General features: G+C 50.2%; 2 protein-coding genes across 3 annotated transcripts in view; both read right to left on the bottom strand.

Annotated features, from left to right (window-relative positions):
- Nucleotides 1-16,756, bottom strand: part of LOC134983565 (lactase/phlorizin hydrolase-like) — a 744,668-nt gene that overhangs the window by 369,463 nt on the left and 358,449 nt on the right. The gene's annotated exons all lie outside the window — the stretch shown is intronic.
- The window catches only part of LOC134983559 (oocyte zinc finger protein XlCOF6-like), a 58,966-nt gene that overhangs the window by 25,441 nt on the left and 16,769 nt on the right, over nt 1-16,756 (bottom strand). For both annotated transcript variants that reach the window (XM_063949214.1, XM_063949213.1), the window contains exons 3-5: nt 5,504-5,582; nt 5,285-5,382; nt 1,481-2,018 (exon numbers count right to left, since the gene is read on the bottom strand). In XM_063949214.1, the coding sequence (XP_063805284.1) occupies nt 1,481-2,018; nt 5,285-5,382; nt 5,504-5,537 (670 nt within the window). In that variant the 5' untranslated portion in view covers nt 5,538-5,582. The remainder of the gene's footprint in view (nt 1-1,480; nt 2,019-5,284; nt 5,383-5,503; nt 5,583-16,756) is intronic.

A 16,756-nucleotide genomic window follows, 5' to 3' on the forward strand; every position in this document is an offset into this window, starting at 1 on the left:
TGTGCAGTGTGGGGAGGAGACTGGTCAGATCTCTGGGCTGGTAACACACAGTGACATGATGTGAGGGGGAGAGCAGGAGTATAATAGGAGCTGATGGCTCCTGATGTATGAAATACACCAGAGAGTGTGGGAGGAGACTGGTCAGATCTCTGGGCTGGTAACACACAGTGACATGATGTGAGGCGGAGAGCAGGAGTATAATAGGAGATGATGGCTCCTGATGTATGAGATACACCAGAGAGTGTGTGGAGGAGACTAGTCAGATCTCTGGGCTGGTAACACACAGTAACATGATGTGAGGGGGAGAGCAGGAGTATAATAGGGGCTGATGGCTGCTGATGTATGAGATACACCAGAGAGTGTGGGGAGGAGACTGGTCAGATCTCTGGGCTGGTAACACAGTGACATGATGTGAGGTGGAGTGTAGGAGTATAATAGGGGCTGATGGTTCCTGATGTATTAGATACACCAGAGAGTGTGGGGAGGAGACTGGTCAGATCTCTGGGCTGGTAACACACAGTGACATGATGTGAGGGGGAGAGCAGGAGTATAATAGGGGTTGATGGCTCCTGATGTATAAGATGCACCAGAGAGTGTGGGGAGGAGAATGGTCAGACCTCTGGGCTGGTAACACAGTGACATGATGTGAGGGGGAGAGCAGGAGTATAATAGGGACTGATGGCTCCTGATGTATGAGATACACCAGAGAGTGTGGGGAGGAGTCTGGTCAGATCTCTGGGCTGGTAACATACAGTGACATGATGTGAGGGGGAGAGCAGGAGTATAATAGGGGCTGATGGCTCCTGATGTATGAGATACACCAGAGAGTGTGGGGAGGAGTCTGGTCAGATCTCTGGGCTGGTAACACAGTGACATGATGGGAGGGGGAGAGGAGTATAATAGGGGCTGATGTCTCCTGATGTATGAGATACACCAGAGAGTGTGGGGAGGAGACTGGTCAGATCTCTGTGCTGGTAACACACAGTGACATGATGTGAGGGGGAGAGCAGGAGTATAATAGGGGCTGATGGCTCCTGATGTATGAGATACACCAGAGAGTGTGAGGAGGAGACTGGTCAGATCTCTGGGCTGGTAACACAGTAACATGATGTGAGGAGGAGAGCAGGAGTATAATAGGGGCTGATGGCTCCTGATGTATGAGATACACCAGAGAGTGTGGGGAGGAGACTAGTCAGATATCTGGGCTGGTGACACAGTGACATGATGTGAGGGGGAGAACAGGAGTATAATAGGGGCTGATGGCTCCTGATGTATGAGATACACCAGAGAGTGTGGGGAGGAGACTGGTCAGATCTCTGGGCTGGTAACACACAGTGACATGATGTGAGGGGGAGAGCAGGAGTATACATCTCCCTCATTAGTTTGTACTGACAGAGGAGGGTGTAGGATAAGAGATTGCTGTAGTGACTGAGCAAGGAGAATATGTGACTCTCTTCTGTAATAAGTGTTTATTACTCACCTGTGCTGATATCTGTAGGGATCTCATCCTCCTTACACTGCTGATCACCCCTCACATACGTCTCTTCTTCTCCCTCTATATCTTCTGCCTTTATATCAGTCACATACGTCTCTTCTTCTCCCTCTATGTCTTCTGCCTTTATATCAGTCACATACGTCTCTTCTTCTCCCTCTATATCTTCTGCCTTTATATCAGTCACATACATCTCTTCTTCTCCTTCTATATCTTCTGCCTTTATATCAGTCACATACGTCTCTTCTTCTTCCTCTATATCTTCTGCCTTTATATCAGTCACATACGTCTCTTCTTCTCCCTCTATATCTTCTGCCTTTATATCAGTCACATACGTCTCTTCTCCCTCTATATCTTCTGCCTTTATATCAGTCACATACGTCTCTTCTTCTCCCTCTATATCTTCTGCCTTTATATCAGTCACATACGTCTCTTCTTCTCCCTCTATATCTTCTGCCTTTATATCAGTCACATACGTCTCTTCTCCCTCAGTATCTTCTAACTTAATATTAGTCAGACCTTCATCCTAAATAACACACAAAACAATAAGATAACACATTAATCAATGTGCGACATAGTGCAATATGATCTTATCTTTCTGAACCTTCATTTTCTAGGGTGGATGCCTCGGAAATAGAACCTACTAGCTTATTCAGGTGTGGTCTAGTCTGGGTAAAAATGGCCACCTCGACTGAAAGAGGCCCATATCTGTAGTGGCGCTTCCCGTCTCACCTCTCTAACTCTCTGAAGTTTGTTAGAATTTGCTTGGCAGAAGTATAAAAAGAATAATTTTGAACATAAAAGGGGAATCGCCCCTCCGTTTCTGGGCGTGCCTCTAGCGCAGTAATATTGGGTGACATTAAGCCGTATTATATGCAGGGGTATAAATATTTTAGAGCTGATTTCACTGAGGTGTATGAACAATAACCAGTCTGCTCCTTTCCCCAGTACTAAATCTGTTTTCTGGCACAATTATCTACATGGAGTTTCACTATTCCTATCAGAAGGACCAGTTACTGTTCAGCTCCATTACTACAGAGGGAATTAGTATCCGCCAAAGCCCCCGGTCCTGACGGGCTGACCCATTGCTTAGTACAAAGTCTCTCACCCAGAATTTCGGTCAGTTCATGTTTTTACTCCATTTTTGTGCAATTCCAAGTTTAGCCATGGGTTTAGATAATACTTGTTAGCCCTCTGCTTTGCATTATTTCCCTGCAGTATAATTCCTTGCCACCAGGGGTCACCATGCCTCTGTTTATGTGACCTAAAGTTCTGGAGAGCTCCAGAAGTGCTGCTCTTCCAAGACTGTTCTGTGACTGGGTGTCAGGTTGTTTACTACTAATCACCATCATGATGTGCATCTGACACCTGCCTATTTAAGTGTACCTGGTCCCAGCATTATTTTCTGTGTCATCAACGTTTCACGTGTTGGACTTGCGTTCTTGTGAGCGTCTGTGATCTGCCTTGCGAGCTTTCTCTGCATTGCAAAGTTATCTGTCTTGCCAGGATTATCTGCATCCTCAAAAATATCTGCATTATTTATCCCTTTCAGGGCTTATAACAAAAGGTGTTTTTTTAAACTATATAAAGAAGTTCTACACATGTTTAAAGTGGACAACATGAATCTGCGACATTAAAAATAGATTCTAGAACTTATCTTCTAGAAGGTGCTAGATGAACTGTAAGTAAAGGCTGACTGGTTGCTATAGGCAATGTCTCCACTTCTGAAAACTCGTAATTTAGTAAATAATACCCCAAAGGAGGAGGACGCTGCGTGCAGATGTACTTAGGGTCACATATACAAGCTGCATCATGGCACCTTTGTAAGCTTTGGCCAGTGATTTCACACACTGAACCTGATTTAAGGGGGTGCCTTGATGTGTGGAGAACATAAACGCATTACTAATAAAGCTTCCGCCACTACTACCACAGCTGCTAATGATCTATCTAGCTGTAATGCCAAATAACCAGGAAAATTATATAAATATGCAACCTGGAAATGCTCAGTTGGTGACTTATCATGTTACGCACATAATCTACTAGATTTACTAACAAATGGAATATACCAAGTAGGAGAGACTGAGAGAAATTGATTATTTCCATGTGCAATAGCTGAATGTGTTCATGGAAGCAAGCACCCGTCATGGAAGCAAGCACCTGTTATAGAAAGAAGCGCCCGTTATGGAAGCAAGCACCCATTATGGAAGCAAGCACCCGGTATGTATGCAAGCACCCGTCATGGAAGCAAGCACTCGTCATGGAAGCAAGCACCTGTTATAGAAAGAAGCACCCATTATGGAAGCAAGCACCCTGTATGTATGCAAGCACCCGTCATGGAAGCAAGCACCCGTCATGGAAGCAAGCACTCGTCATGGAAGCAAGCACCTGTTATAGAAAGAAGCGCCCGTAATGGAAGCAAGCACCCATTATGGAAGCAAGCACCCGGTATGTATGCAAGCACCCGTCATGGAAGCAAGCACCTGTTATGGAAGCAAGCACCCATTATGGAAGCAAGCTCTCCTCATATAAGCAAGCACCCGGTATGGAAGCAAGCACACGTCATGGAAGCAAGCTCCCATCATGGAAGCAAGTACCCATCATGAAAGCAAGCACCTGTTATGGAAGCAAGCTCCAGGCGTGGAAGCAAGCACCTGTTACTGAAGCAAGCTCCCGTCATGCAAGCAAGTACCCATCATGGAAGCAAGCACCCGTCATGGAAGCAAGCAACCGTTATGGATCAAGCACCTGTTATGGAAGCAAGCTCCAGTCATGGAAGCAAGCACCCATCATGGAAGCACGCATCAATTATGGAAGCAAGTACCTGTTATGGAAGCAAGCTCCAGTCATGGAAGTAAGCACCTGTCATGCAAGTATCCATCATGGAAGCAAGCACCCGTCATGGAAGCAAGTACCCATCATGGAAGCAAGCAACAGTTATGGATCAAGTACCTGTTATGGAAGCAAGCACCCGTCATGGAAGCAAGCACCCATCATGGAAGCAAGCAACCGTTATGGATCAAGTACCTGTTATGGAAGCAAGCTCCAGTCATGGAAGCAAGCACCTGTCATGGAAGCAAGCACCCGTCATGGAAGCAAGCATCCGTCATGGAAGCACGCACCTATTATGGAAGCAAGCACCCGTCATGGAAGCACGCACCTATTATGGAAGCAAGCACCCGTCATGGAAGCACGCACCTATTATGGAAGCAAGCACCCGTCATGAAAGCAAGCACCTGTTACGGAAGTCTGACAGGCAAACAATGGAACATATAAAGATGGATGTGCATGTTGCATTATTTGTTGTCCACTTGCAACTAACAGTAAGTTAGTGTGTGTGTGTGTGTGTGTGTGTGTGTGTGTGTGTGTGTGTGTGTGTGTGTGTGTGAGAGAGTCCTAATTAGAATAATAGGAAAGTGCTATTAGTAATGTAAATAGTGCCCCAACCAAGGGAGGTCTCTTCCCCTGCCAGAGGCCAGGGTTTTTAGAAATGTCCTACTGCCCCTCCGACTGCCCAAAGACTCTCCTGCTGTCCTCTACTCTCACTCTGATAACTGGGACTTGGGCCCTCAGTGGAGCCGTGTCACCTGCTGCTATTATTACTGTAGCCAAGACAGTAACACTGATATATCAGACGAGTCCTTTCTAGCAGCAGTGAGGAACGTGTGTTTTATATCATTCTCATGCTGGTCATTGTGAGGCTGATAACTATGAATAGAGACACACACAGCTCCTCTACACATCATACAGTGACAGTCCCTTTGGTATATGGGCGAGACCCTACATCCGACCTACCTGATCCTCCTGTGGGATCCTGTGATTCTCCTCTGTACAGTCCTGGGAATACAGAGGACGGGGACATCTCTCTGGGGTATCTCTGTTACTGGGCCCATCTGTAGGAGACACACAGTGACTGAGTACAGTGTATATATATGATTATCAGATGATGTGTGTATATATAGGGGGCCCCCATACCTGCTCTCCCCTGTACAATACATGACAGTCTCCTCTTACCCAGTGATGTGAGGGGTCGGTGATTCTCCATCATCACGTCCTTGTACAGACCCCTGTGTTCCTCTATATACTCCCCCTCCTGCATGGAGACATAGACAGTGACATCCTGACACCTTATAGGAACCTGACACACACAGTGATACAGTCATCACCCAGATACATCCCCTGGTGTTACTGTATAATGCCCCATTACCAGCAGTCACCTCTCCAGTCATCACCCAGACACATCCCCCGGTGTTACTGTATAATGTCCCATTCCCAGCAGTCACCTCTCCAGTCATCACCCAGACACATCCCCCGGTGTTACTGTATAATGTCCCATTCCCAGCAGTCACCTCTCCAGTCATCACCCAGACATGTTCCCTGGTGTTACTGTATAATGCCCCATTCCCAGCAGTCACCTCTCCAGTCATCACCCAGACACATCCCCTGGTGTTACTGTATAATGTCCCATTCCCAGCAGTCACCTCTCCAGTCATCACCCAGACACATCCCCTGGTGTTACTGTATAATGCCCCATTCATAGCAGTCACCTCTCCAGTCATCACCCAGACACATCCCCTGGTGTTACTGTATAATGCCCCATTCCCAGCAGTCACCTCTCCAGTCATCACCCAGACACGTCCCCTGGTGTTACTGTATAATGCCCCATTCCCAGCAGTCACCTCTCCAGTCATCACCCAGACACATCCCCCGGTGTTACTGTACAATGTCCCATTCCCAGCAGTCACCTCTCCAGTCATCACCCAGACACATCCCCTGGTGTTACTGTATAATGCCCCATTCCCAGCAGTCACCTCTCCAGTCATCACCCAGACACATCCCCTAGTGTACTGTATAATGACCCATTCCCAGCAGTCACCTCTCCAGTCATCACCCAGACACATCCCCTGGTGTTACTGTATAATGCCCCATTCCCAGCAGTCACCTCTCCAGTCATCACCCAGACACATCCCCTAGTGTACTGTATAATGACCCATTCCCAGCAGTCACCTCTCCAGTCATCACCCAGACACATTCCCCGGTGTTACTGTATAATGTCCCATTCCCAGCAGTCCCCTCTCCAGTCATCACCCAGACACGTCCCCTGGTGTTACTGTATAATGCCCCATTCCCAGCAGTCACCTCTCCAGTCATCACCCAGACACATCCCCTGGTGTTACTGTATAATGTCCCATTCCCAGCAGTCACCTCTCCAGTCAGCACCCAGACACATTCCCTGGTGTTACTGTATAATGTCCCATTCCCAGCATTCACCTGTCCAGTCATCACTCAGACACATCCCCTGGTGTTACTGTATAATGTCCCATTCCCAGCAGTCACCTCTCCAGTCATCACTCAGACACGTCCCCTGGTGTTACTGTATAATGTCCCATTCCCATCAGTCACCTATCCAGTCATCACCCAGACACGTCCCCTGGTGTTACTGTATAATGCCCCATTCCCAGCAGTCACCTCTCCAGTCATCACCCAGACACGTCCCCTGGTGTTACTGTATAATGCCCCATTCCCAGCAGTCACCTCTCCAGTCATCACCCAGACACATCCCCCGGTGTTACTGTACAATGTCCCATTCCCAGCAGTCACCTCTCCAGTCATCACCCAGACACATCCCCTGGTGTTACTGTATAATGCCCCATTCCCAGCAGTCACCTCTCCAGTCATCACCCAGACACATCCCCTAGTGTACTGTATAATGACCCATTCCCAGCAGTCACCTCTCCAGTCATCACCCAGACACATCCCCTGGTGTTACTGTATAATGCCCCATTCCCAGCAGTCACCTCTCCAGTCATCACCCAGACACATCCCCTAGTGTACTGTATAATGACCCATTCCCAGCAGTCACCTCTCCAGTCATCACCCAGACACATTCCCCGGTGTTACTGTATAATGTCCCATTCCCAGCAGTCCCCTCTCCAGTCATCACCCGGACACGTCCCCTGTTGTTACTGTATAATGCCCCATTCCCAGCAGTCACCTCTCCAGTCATCACCCAGACACGTCCCCTGGTGTTACTGTATAATGCCCCATTCCCAGCAGTCACCTCTGCAGTCATCACCAAGACACATCCCCTGGTGTTCCTGTATAATGTCCCATTCCCAGCAGTCACCTCTCCAGTCATCACCCAGAAACGTCCCCCCGTGTTACTGTATAATGTCCCATTCCCAGCAGTCACCTCTCCAGTCATCACCCGGACACGTCCCCTGGTGTTACTGTATAATGTCCCATTCCCAGCAGTCACCTCTCCAGTCATCACCCAGACACATCCCCTGGTGTTACTGTATAATGTCCCATTCCCAGCAGTCACTTTTCCAGTCATCACCCGGACACATCCCCTGGTGTTACTGTATAATGCCCCATTCCCAGCAGTCACCTCTCCAGTCACCACCCAGACACATCCCCTGGTGTTACTGTATAATGCCCCATTCCCAGCAGTCACCTCTCCATTCATCATCCAGACACTTCCCCCGGTGTTACTGTATAATGTCCCATTCCCAGCAGTCACCTCTCCATTCATCATCCAGACACATCCCCTGGTGTTACTGTATAATGTCCCATTCCCAGCAGTCACCTCTCCAGTCATCACCCAGACACATTCCCTGATGTTACTGTATAATGTCCCATTCCCAGCAGTCACATCTCCAGTCATCACCCAGACACATCCCCTGGTGTTACTGTATAATGTCCCATTCCCAGCAGTCACCTCTCCAGTCATCACCCGGACACGTCCCCTGTTGTTACTGTATAATGCCCCATTCCCAGCAGTCACCTCTCCAGTCATCACCCAGACACGTCCCCTGGTGTTACTGTATAATGCCCCATTCCCAGCAGTCACCTCTGCAGTCATCACCAAGACACATCCCCTGGTGTTCCTGTATAATGTCCCATTCCCAACAGTCACCTCTCCAGTCATCACCCAGAAACGTCCCCCCGTGTTACTGTATAATGTCCCATTCCCAGCAGTCACCTCTCCAGTCATCACCCGGACACGTCCCCTGGTGTTACTGTATAATGCCCCATTCCTAGCAGTCACCTCTCCAGTCATCACCCAGACACGTCCCCACGTGTTACTGTATAATGTCCCATTCCCGGCAGTCACCTCTCCAGTCATCACCTCCCCTGGTGTTACTGTATAATGCCCCATTCCCAGCAGTCACCTCTCCAGTCATCACCCAGACACATCCCCCAGTATTACTGTATAATGCCCCATTCCCAGCAGTCACCTCTCCAGTCATCACCCAGACACATCCCCCGGTGTTACTGTATAATGTCCCATTCCCAGCAGTCACCTCTCCAGTCATCACCCAGACACATCCCCCGGTGTTACTGTATAATGTCCCATTCCCAGCAGTCATCTCTCCAGTCATCACCCAGACACATCCCCTGGTGTTACTGTATAATGCCCCATTCCCAGCAGTCACCTCTCCAGTCATCACCCAGACACATCCCCTGGTGTTACTGTATAATGTCCCATTCCCAGCAGTCACCTCTCCAGTCATTACCCAGATACATCCCCTGGTGTTACTGTATAATGTCCCATTCCCAGCAGTCACCTCTGCAGTCATCACCCAGACACGTCCCCTGGTGTTACTGTATAATACTCCATTCCCAGCAGTCACCTCTCCAGTAGTCACCCAGACACATCCCCTGGTGTTACTGTGCAATGCCCCATTCCCAGCAGTCACCTCTCCAGTCATCACCCAGACACATCCCCTGGTGTTACTTTATAATGCCCCATTCCCAGCAGTCACCTCTCCAGTAGTCACCCAGACACATCCCCTGGTGTTACTGTAGAATGTCCCATTCCCAGCAGTCACCTCTCCAGTCATCACCCAGACACATCCCCTGGTGTTACTGTATAATGTCCCATTCCCAGCAGTTACCTCTCCAGTCATCACCCAGATACATCCCCTGGTGTTACTGTATAATGCCCCATTCCCAGCAGTCACCTCTCCGGTCATCACCCAGACACATCTCCTGGTGTTACTGTATAATGTCCCATTCCCAGCAGTCACCTCTCCAGTCATCACCCAGACACATCCCCTGGTGTTACTGTATAATGTCCCATTCCCAGCAGTCACCTCTCCAGTCATCACCCGGACACGTCCCCTGTTGTTACTGTATAATGCCCCATTCCCAGCAGTCACCTCTCCAGTCATCACCCAGACACGTCCCCTGTTGTTACTGTATAATGTCCCATTCCCAGCAGTCACCTCTCCAGTCATCACCCAGACACATCCCCTGGTGTTCCTGTATAATGTCCCATTCCCAGCAGTCACCTCTCCGGTCACCACCCAGACACTTCCCCTGGTGTTCCTGTATAATGTCCCATTCCCAGCAGTCACCTCTCCAGTCATCACCCGGACACGTCCCCTGTTGTTACTGTATAATGCCCCATTCCCAGCAGTCACCTTTCCAGTCATCACCCAGAAACGTCCCCCCGTGTTACTGTATATTGTCCCATTCCCAGCAGTCACCTCTCCAGCCATCACCCGGACACGTCCCCTGGTGTTACTGTATAATGCCCCATTCCCAGCAGTCACCTCTCCAGTCATCACCTCCCCTGGTGTTACTGTATAATGCCCCATTCCCAGCAGTCACCTCTCCAGTCATCACCCAGACACATCCCCCGGTGTTACTGTATAATGCCCCATTCCCAGCAGTCACCTCTCCAGTAGTCACCCAGACACATCCCCTGGTGTTACTGTATAATGCCCCATTCCCAGCAGTCACCTCTCCAGTAGTCACCCAGACACATCCCCTGGTGTTACTTTATAATGCCCCATTCCCAGCAGTCACCTCTCCAGTAGTCACCCAGACACATCCCCTGGTGTTACTGTATAATGTCCCATTCCCAGCAGTCACCTCTCCAGTCATCACCCAGACACATCCCCTGGTGTTACTGTATAATGCCCCATTCCCAGCAGTCACCTCTCCAGTCATCACCCAGACACATCTCCTGGTGTTACTGTATAATGTCCCATTCCTAGCATTCACCTCTCCGGTCATCACCCAGACACATCCCCTGGTAATACTGTATAATGCCCCATTCCCAGCAGTCACCTCTCCGGTCATCACCCAGACACATCCCCCGGTATTACTGTATAATGCCCCATTCCCAGCAGTCACCTCTCCGGTCATCACCCAGACACATCCCCCGGTATTACTGTATAATGCCCCATTCCCAGCAGTCACCTCTCCAGTCATCATCCAGACACGTCCCCCGGTGTTACTGTATAATGTCCCATTCCCAGCAGTCACCTCTCCAGTCATCACCCAGACACGTCCCCTGGTGTTACTGTATAATGCCCCATTTCCAGCAGTCACCTCTCCAGTCATCACCCGGACACATCCCCTGGTGTTACTGTATAATGTCCCATTCCCAGCAGTCACCTCTCCAGTCATCACCCGGACACGTCCCCTGTTGTTACTGTATAATGCCCCATTCCCAGCAGTCACCTCTCCAGTAATCACCCAGAAACGTCCCCCCGTGTTACTGTATAATGTCCCATTCCCAGCAGTCACCTCTCCAGTCATCACCCGGACACGTCCCCTGGTGTTACTGTATAACGCCCCATTCCCAGCAGTCACCTCTCCAGTCATCACCTCCCCTGGTGTTACTGTATAATGCCCCATTCCCAGCAGTCACCTCTCCAGTCATCACCCACACACATCCCCCGGTATTACTGTATAATGCCCAATTCCCAGCAGTCACCTCTCCAGTCATCACCCAGACACATCCCCTGGTGTTACTGTATATTGTCCCATTCCCAGCAGTCACCTCTCCAGTCATCACCCAGACACATCCCCTGGTGTTACTGTATAATGTCCCATTCCCAGCAGTCATCTCTCCACTGTATAATGTCCCATTCCCAGCAGTCACCTCTCCGGTCATCACCCAGACACATCCCCTGGTGTTACTGTATAATGTCCCATTCCCAGCAGTCACCTCTTCAGTAGTCCCCCAGACACATCCCCTGGTGTTACTGTATAATGCCCCATTCCCAGCAGTCACCCAGACACATCCCCTGGTGTTACTTTATAATGCCCCATTCCCATCAGTCACCTCTCCAGTAGTCACCCAGACACATCCCCTGGTGTTACTGTATAATGTCCCATTTCCAGCAGTCACCTCTCCAGTCATCACCCAGACACATCCCCTGGTGTTACTGTATAATGCCCCATTCCCAGCAGTCACCTCTCCAGTCATCACCCAGACACATATCATGGTGTTACTGTATAATGTCCCATTCCTAGCAGTCACCTCTCCAGTCATCACCCAGACACATCCCCTGGTAATACTGTATAATGCCCCATTCCCAGCAGTCACCTCTCCAGTCATCACCCAGACACATCCTCCGGTATTACTGTATAATGCCCCATTCCCAGCAGTCACCTCTCCGGTCATCACCCAGACACATCCCCTGGTGTTACTGTATAATGTCCAATTCCCAGCAGTCACCTCTCCAGTCATCACCCAGACACATCCCCTGGTGTTACTGTATAATGTCCCATTCCCAGCAGTCACCTCTCCAGTCATCACCCAGACACGTCCCCTGATGTTACTGTATAATGTCCCATTCCCAGCAGTCACATCTCCAGTCATCACCCAGACACATCACCTGGTGTTACTGTATAATGTCCCATTCCCAGCAGTCACCTCTCCAGTCACCACCCGGACACGTCCCCTGTTGTTACTGTATAATGCCCCATTCCCAGCAGTCACCTCTCCAGTCATCACCCAGACACGTCCCCTGGTGTTACTGTATAATGCCCCATTCCCAGCAGTCACCTCTGCAGTCATCACCAAGACACATCCCCTGGTGTTCCTGTATAATGTCCCATTCCCAGCAGTCACCTCTCCAGTAGTCACCCAGACACATCCCCTGGTGTTACTGTATAATGCCCCATTCCCAGCAGTCACCTCTCCAGTCATCACCCAGACACGTCCCCTGGTGTTACTGTATAATGCCCCATTCCCAGCAGTCACCTCTCCAGTAGTCACCCAGACACATCCCCTGGTGTTACTTTAAAATGCCCCATTCCCAGCAGTCACCTCTCCAGTAGTCACCCAGACACATCCCCTGGTGTTACTGTATAATGTCCCATTCCCAGCAGTCACCTCTCCAGTCATCACCCAGACACATCCCCTGGTGTTACTGTATAATGTCCAATTCCCAGCAGTCACCTCTCCAGTCATCACCCAGACACATCTCCTGGTGTTACTGTATAATGCCCCATTCCCAGCAGTCACCTCTCCGGTCATCACCCAGACATATCCCCTGGTGTTACTGTATAATGCCCCATTCCCAGCAGTCACCTCTCCGGTCATAACCCAGACACATCCCCCGGTATTACTGTATAATGCCCCATTCCCAGCAGTCACCTCTCCGGTCATCACCCGGACACATCCCCTGGTGTTACTGTATAATGTCCCATTCCCAGCAGTCACCTCTCCAGTCATCACCCAGACACATTCCCCGGTGTTACTGTATGTCCCATTACCAGCAGTCACCTCTCCAGTCATCACCCAGACACATCCCCTGGTGTTACTGTATAATGTCCCATTCCCAGCAGTCACCTCTCCAGTCATCACCCAGACACATCCCCTGGTGTTACTGTATAATGTCCCATTCCCAGCAGTCACCTCTCCAGTCATCACCCAGACACGTCCCCTGATGTTACTGTATAATGTCCCATTCCCAGCAGTCACATCTCCAGTCATCACCCAGACACATCACCTGGTGTTACTGTATAATGTCCCATTCCCAGCAGTCACCTCTCCAGTCACCACCCGGACACGTCCCCTGTTGTTACTGTATAATGCCCCATTCCCAGCAGTCACCTCTCCAGTCATCACCCAGACACATCTCCTGGTGTTACTGTATAATGCCCCATTCCCAGCAGTCACCTCTCCGGTCATCACCCAGACATATCCCCTGGTGTTACTGTATAATGCCCCATTCCCAGCAGTCACCTCTCCGGTCATAACCCAGACACATCCCCCGGTATTACTGTATAATGCCCCATTCCCAGCAGTCACCTCTCCGGTCATCACCCGGACACATCCCCTGGTGTTACTGTATAATGTCCCATTCCCAGCAGTCACCTCTCCAGTCATCACCCAGACACATTCCCCGGTGTTACTGTATGTCCCATTACCAGCAGTCACCTCTCCAGTCATCACCCAGACACATCCCCTGGTGTTACTGTATAATGTCCCATTCCCAGCAGTCACCTCTCCAGTCATCACCCAGACACATCCCCTGGTGTTACTGTATAATGTCCCATTCCCAGCAGTCACCTCTCCAGTCATCACCCAGACACGTCCCCTGATGTTACTGTATAATGTCCCATTCCCAGCAGTCACATCTCCAGTCATCACCCAGACACATCACCTGGTGTTACTGTATAATGTCCCATTCCCAGCAGTCACCTCTCCAGTCACCACCCGGACACGTCCCCTGTTGTTACTGTATAATGCCCCATTCCCAGCAGTCACCTCTCCAGTCATCACCCAGACACATCCCCTGGTGTTACTGTATAATGTCCCATTCCCAGCAGTCACCTCTTCAGTAGTCCCCCAGACACATCCCCTGGTGTTACTGTATAATGCCCCATTCCCAGCAGTCACCCAGACACATCCCCTGGTGTTACTTTATAATGCCCCATTCCCATCAGTCACCTCTCCAGTAGTCACCCAGACACATCCCCTGGTGTTACTGTATAATGTCCCATTTCCAGCAGTCACCTCTCCAGTCATCACCCAGACACATCCCCTGGTGTTACTGTATAATGCCCCATTCCCAACAGTCACCTCTCCAGTCATCACCCAGACACATCTCATGGTGTTACTGTATAATGTCCCATTCCTAGCAGTCACCTCTCCAGTCATCACCCAGACACATCCCCTGGTAATACTGTATAATGCCCCATTCCCAGCAGTCACCTCTCCAGTCATCACCCAGACACATCCTCCGGTATTACTGTATAATGCCCCATTCCCAGCAGTCACCTCTCCGGTCATCACCCAGACACATCCCCTGGTGTTACTGTATAATGTCCAATTCCCAGCAGTCACCTCTCCAGTCATCACCCAGACACATCCCCTGGTGTTACTGTATAATGTCCCATTCCCAGCAGTCACCTCTCCAGTCATCACCCAGACACGTCCCCTGATGTTACTGTATAATGTCCCATTCCCAGCAGTCACATCTCCAGTCATCACCCAGACACATCACCTGGTGTTACTGTATAATGTCCCATTCCCAGCAGTCACCTCTCCAGTCACCACCCGGACACGTCCCCTGTTGTTACTGTATAATGCCCCATTCCCATCAGTCACCTCTCCAGTCATCACCCAGACACGTCCCCTGGTGTTACTGTATAATGCCCCATTCCCAGCAGTCACCTCTGCAGTCATCACCAAGACACATCCCCTGGTGTTCCTGTATAATGTCCCATTCCCAGCAGTCACCTCTCCAGTAGTCACCCAGACACATCCCCTGGTGTTACTGTATAATGCCCCATTCCCAGCAGTCACCTCTCCAGTCATCACCCAGACACGTCCCCTGGTGTTACTGTATAATGCCCCATTCCCAGCAGTCACCTCTCCAGTAGTCACCCAGACACATCCCCTGGTGTTACTTTAAAATGCCCCATTCCCAGCAGTCACCTCTCCAGTAGTCACCCAGACACATCCCCTGGTGTTACTGTATAATGTCCCATTCCCAGCAGTCACCTCTCCAGTCATCACCCAGACACATCCCCTGGTGTTACTGTATAATGTCCAATTCCCAGCAGTCACCTCTCCAGTCATCACCCAGACACATCTCCTGGTGTTACTGTATAATGCCCCATTCCCAGCAGTCACCTCTCCGGTCATCACCCAGACATATCCCCTGGTGTTACTGTATAATGCCCCATTCCCAGCAGTCACCTCTCCGGTCATAACCCAGACACATCCCCCGGTATTACTGTATAATGCCCCATTCCCAGCTGTCACCTCTCCGGTCATCACCCGGACACATCCCCCGGTGTTACTGTATAATGTCCCATTCCCAGCAGTCACCTCTCCAGTCATCACCCAGACACATCCCCTGGTGTTACTGTATAATGTCCCATTCCCAGCAGTCACCTCTCCAGTCATCACCCAGACACATCCCCTGGTGTTACTGTATAATGTCCCATTCCCAGCAGTCACCTCTCCAGTCATCACCCAGACACGTCCCCTGATGTTACTGTATAATGTCCCATTCCCAGCAGTCACATCTCCAGTCATCACCCAGACACATCACCTGGTGTTACTGTATAATGTCCCATTCCCAGCAGTCACCTCTCCAGTCACCACCCGGACACGTCCCCTGTTGTTACTGTATAATGCCCCATTCCCAGCAGTCACCTCTCCAGTCATCACCCAGACACGTCCCCTGGTGTTACTGTATAATGCCCCATTCCCAGCAGTCACCTCTCCAGTCATCACCCAGACACATCTCCTGGTGTTACTGTATAATGTCCCATTCCCAGCAGTCACCTCTCCGGTCATCACCCAGACACATCCCCTGGTGTTACTGTATAATGCCCCATTCCCAGCAGTCACCTCTCCGGTCATCACCCAGACACGCCCCCTGGTGTTACTGTATAATGTCCCATTCCCAGCTGACACCTCTCCAGTCATCACCCAGACACGTCCCCTGGTGTTACTGTATAATGCCCCATTCCCAGCAGTCACCTCTGCAGTCATCACCAAGACACATCCCCTGGTGTTCCTGTATAATGTCCCATTCCTAGCAGTCACCTCTCCAGTCATCACCCAGACACGTCCCCTGGTGTTACTGTATAATGTCCCATTCCCGGCAGTCACCTCTCCAGTCATCACCTCCCCTGGTGTTACTGTATAATGCCCCATTCCCAGCAGTCACCTCTCCAGTCATCACCCAGACACATCCCCCGGTGTTACTGTATAATGCCCCATTCCCAGCAGTCACCTCTCCAGTCATCACCCAGACACATCCCCCGGTGTTACTGTATAATGTCCCATTCCCAGCAGTCACCTCTCCAGTCATCACCCAGACACATCCCCTGGTGTTACTGTATAATGTCCCATTCCCAGCAGTCATCTCTCCAGTCATCACCCAGACACATCCCCTGGTGTTACTGTATAATGCCCCATTCCCTGCAGTCACCTCTCCAGTCATCACCCAGACACATCCCCTGGTGTTACTGTATAATGTCCCATTCCCAGCAGTC

The sequence above is a fragment of the Pseudophryne corroboree genome, assembly GCF_028390025.1.
Source record: "Pseudophryne corroboree isolate aPseCor3 chromosome 3 unlocalized genomic scaffold, aPseCor3.hap2 SUPER_3_unloc_18, whole genome shotgun sequence".
Taxonomy (NCBI): Eukaryota; Metazoa; Chordata; class Amphibia; order Anura; family Myobatrachidae; genus Pseudophryne; species Pseudophryne corroboree.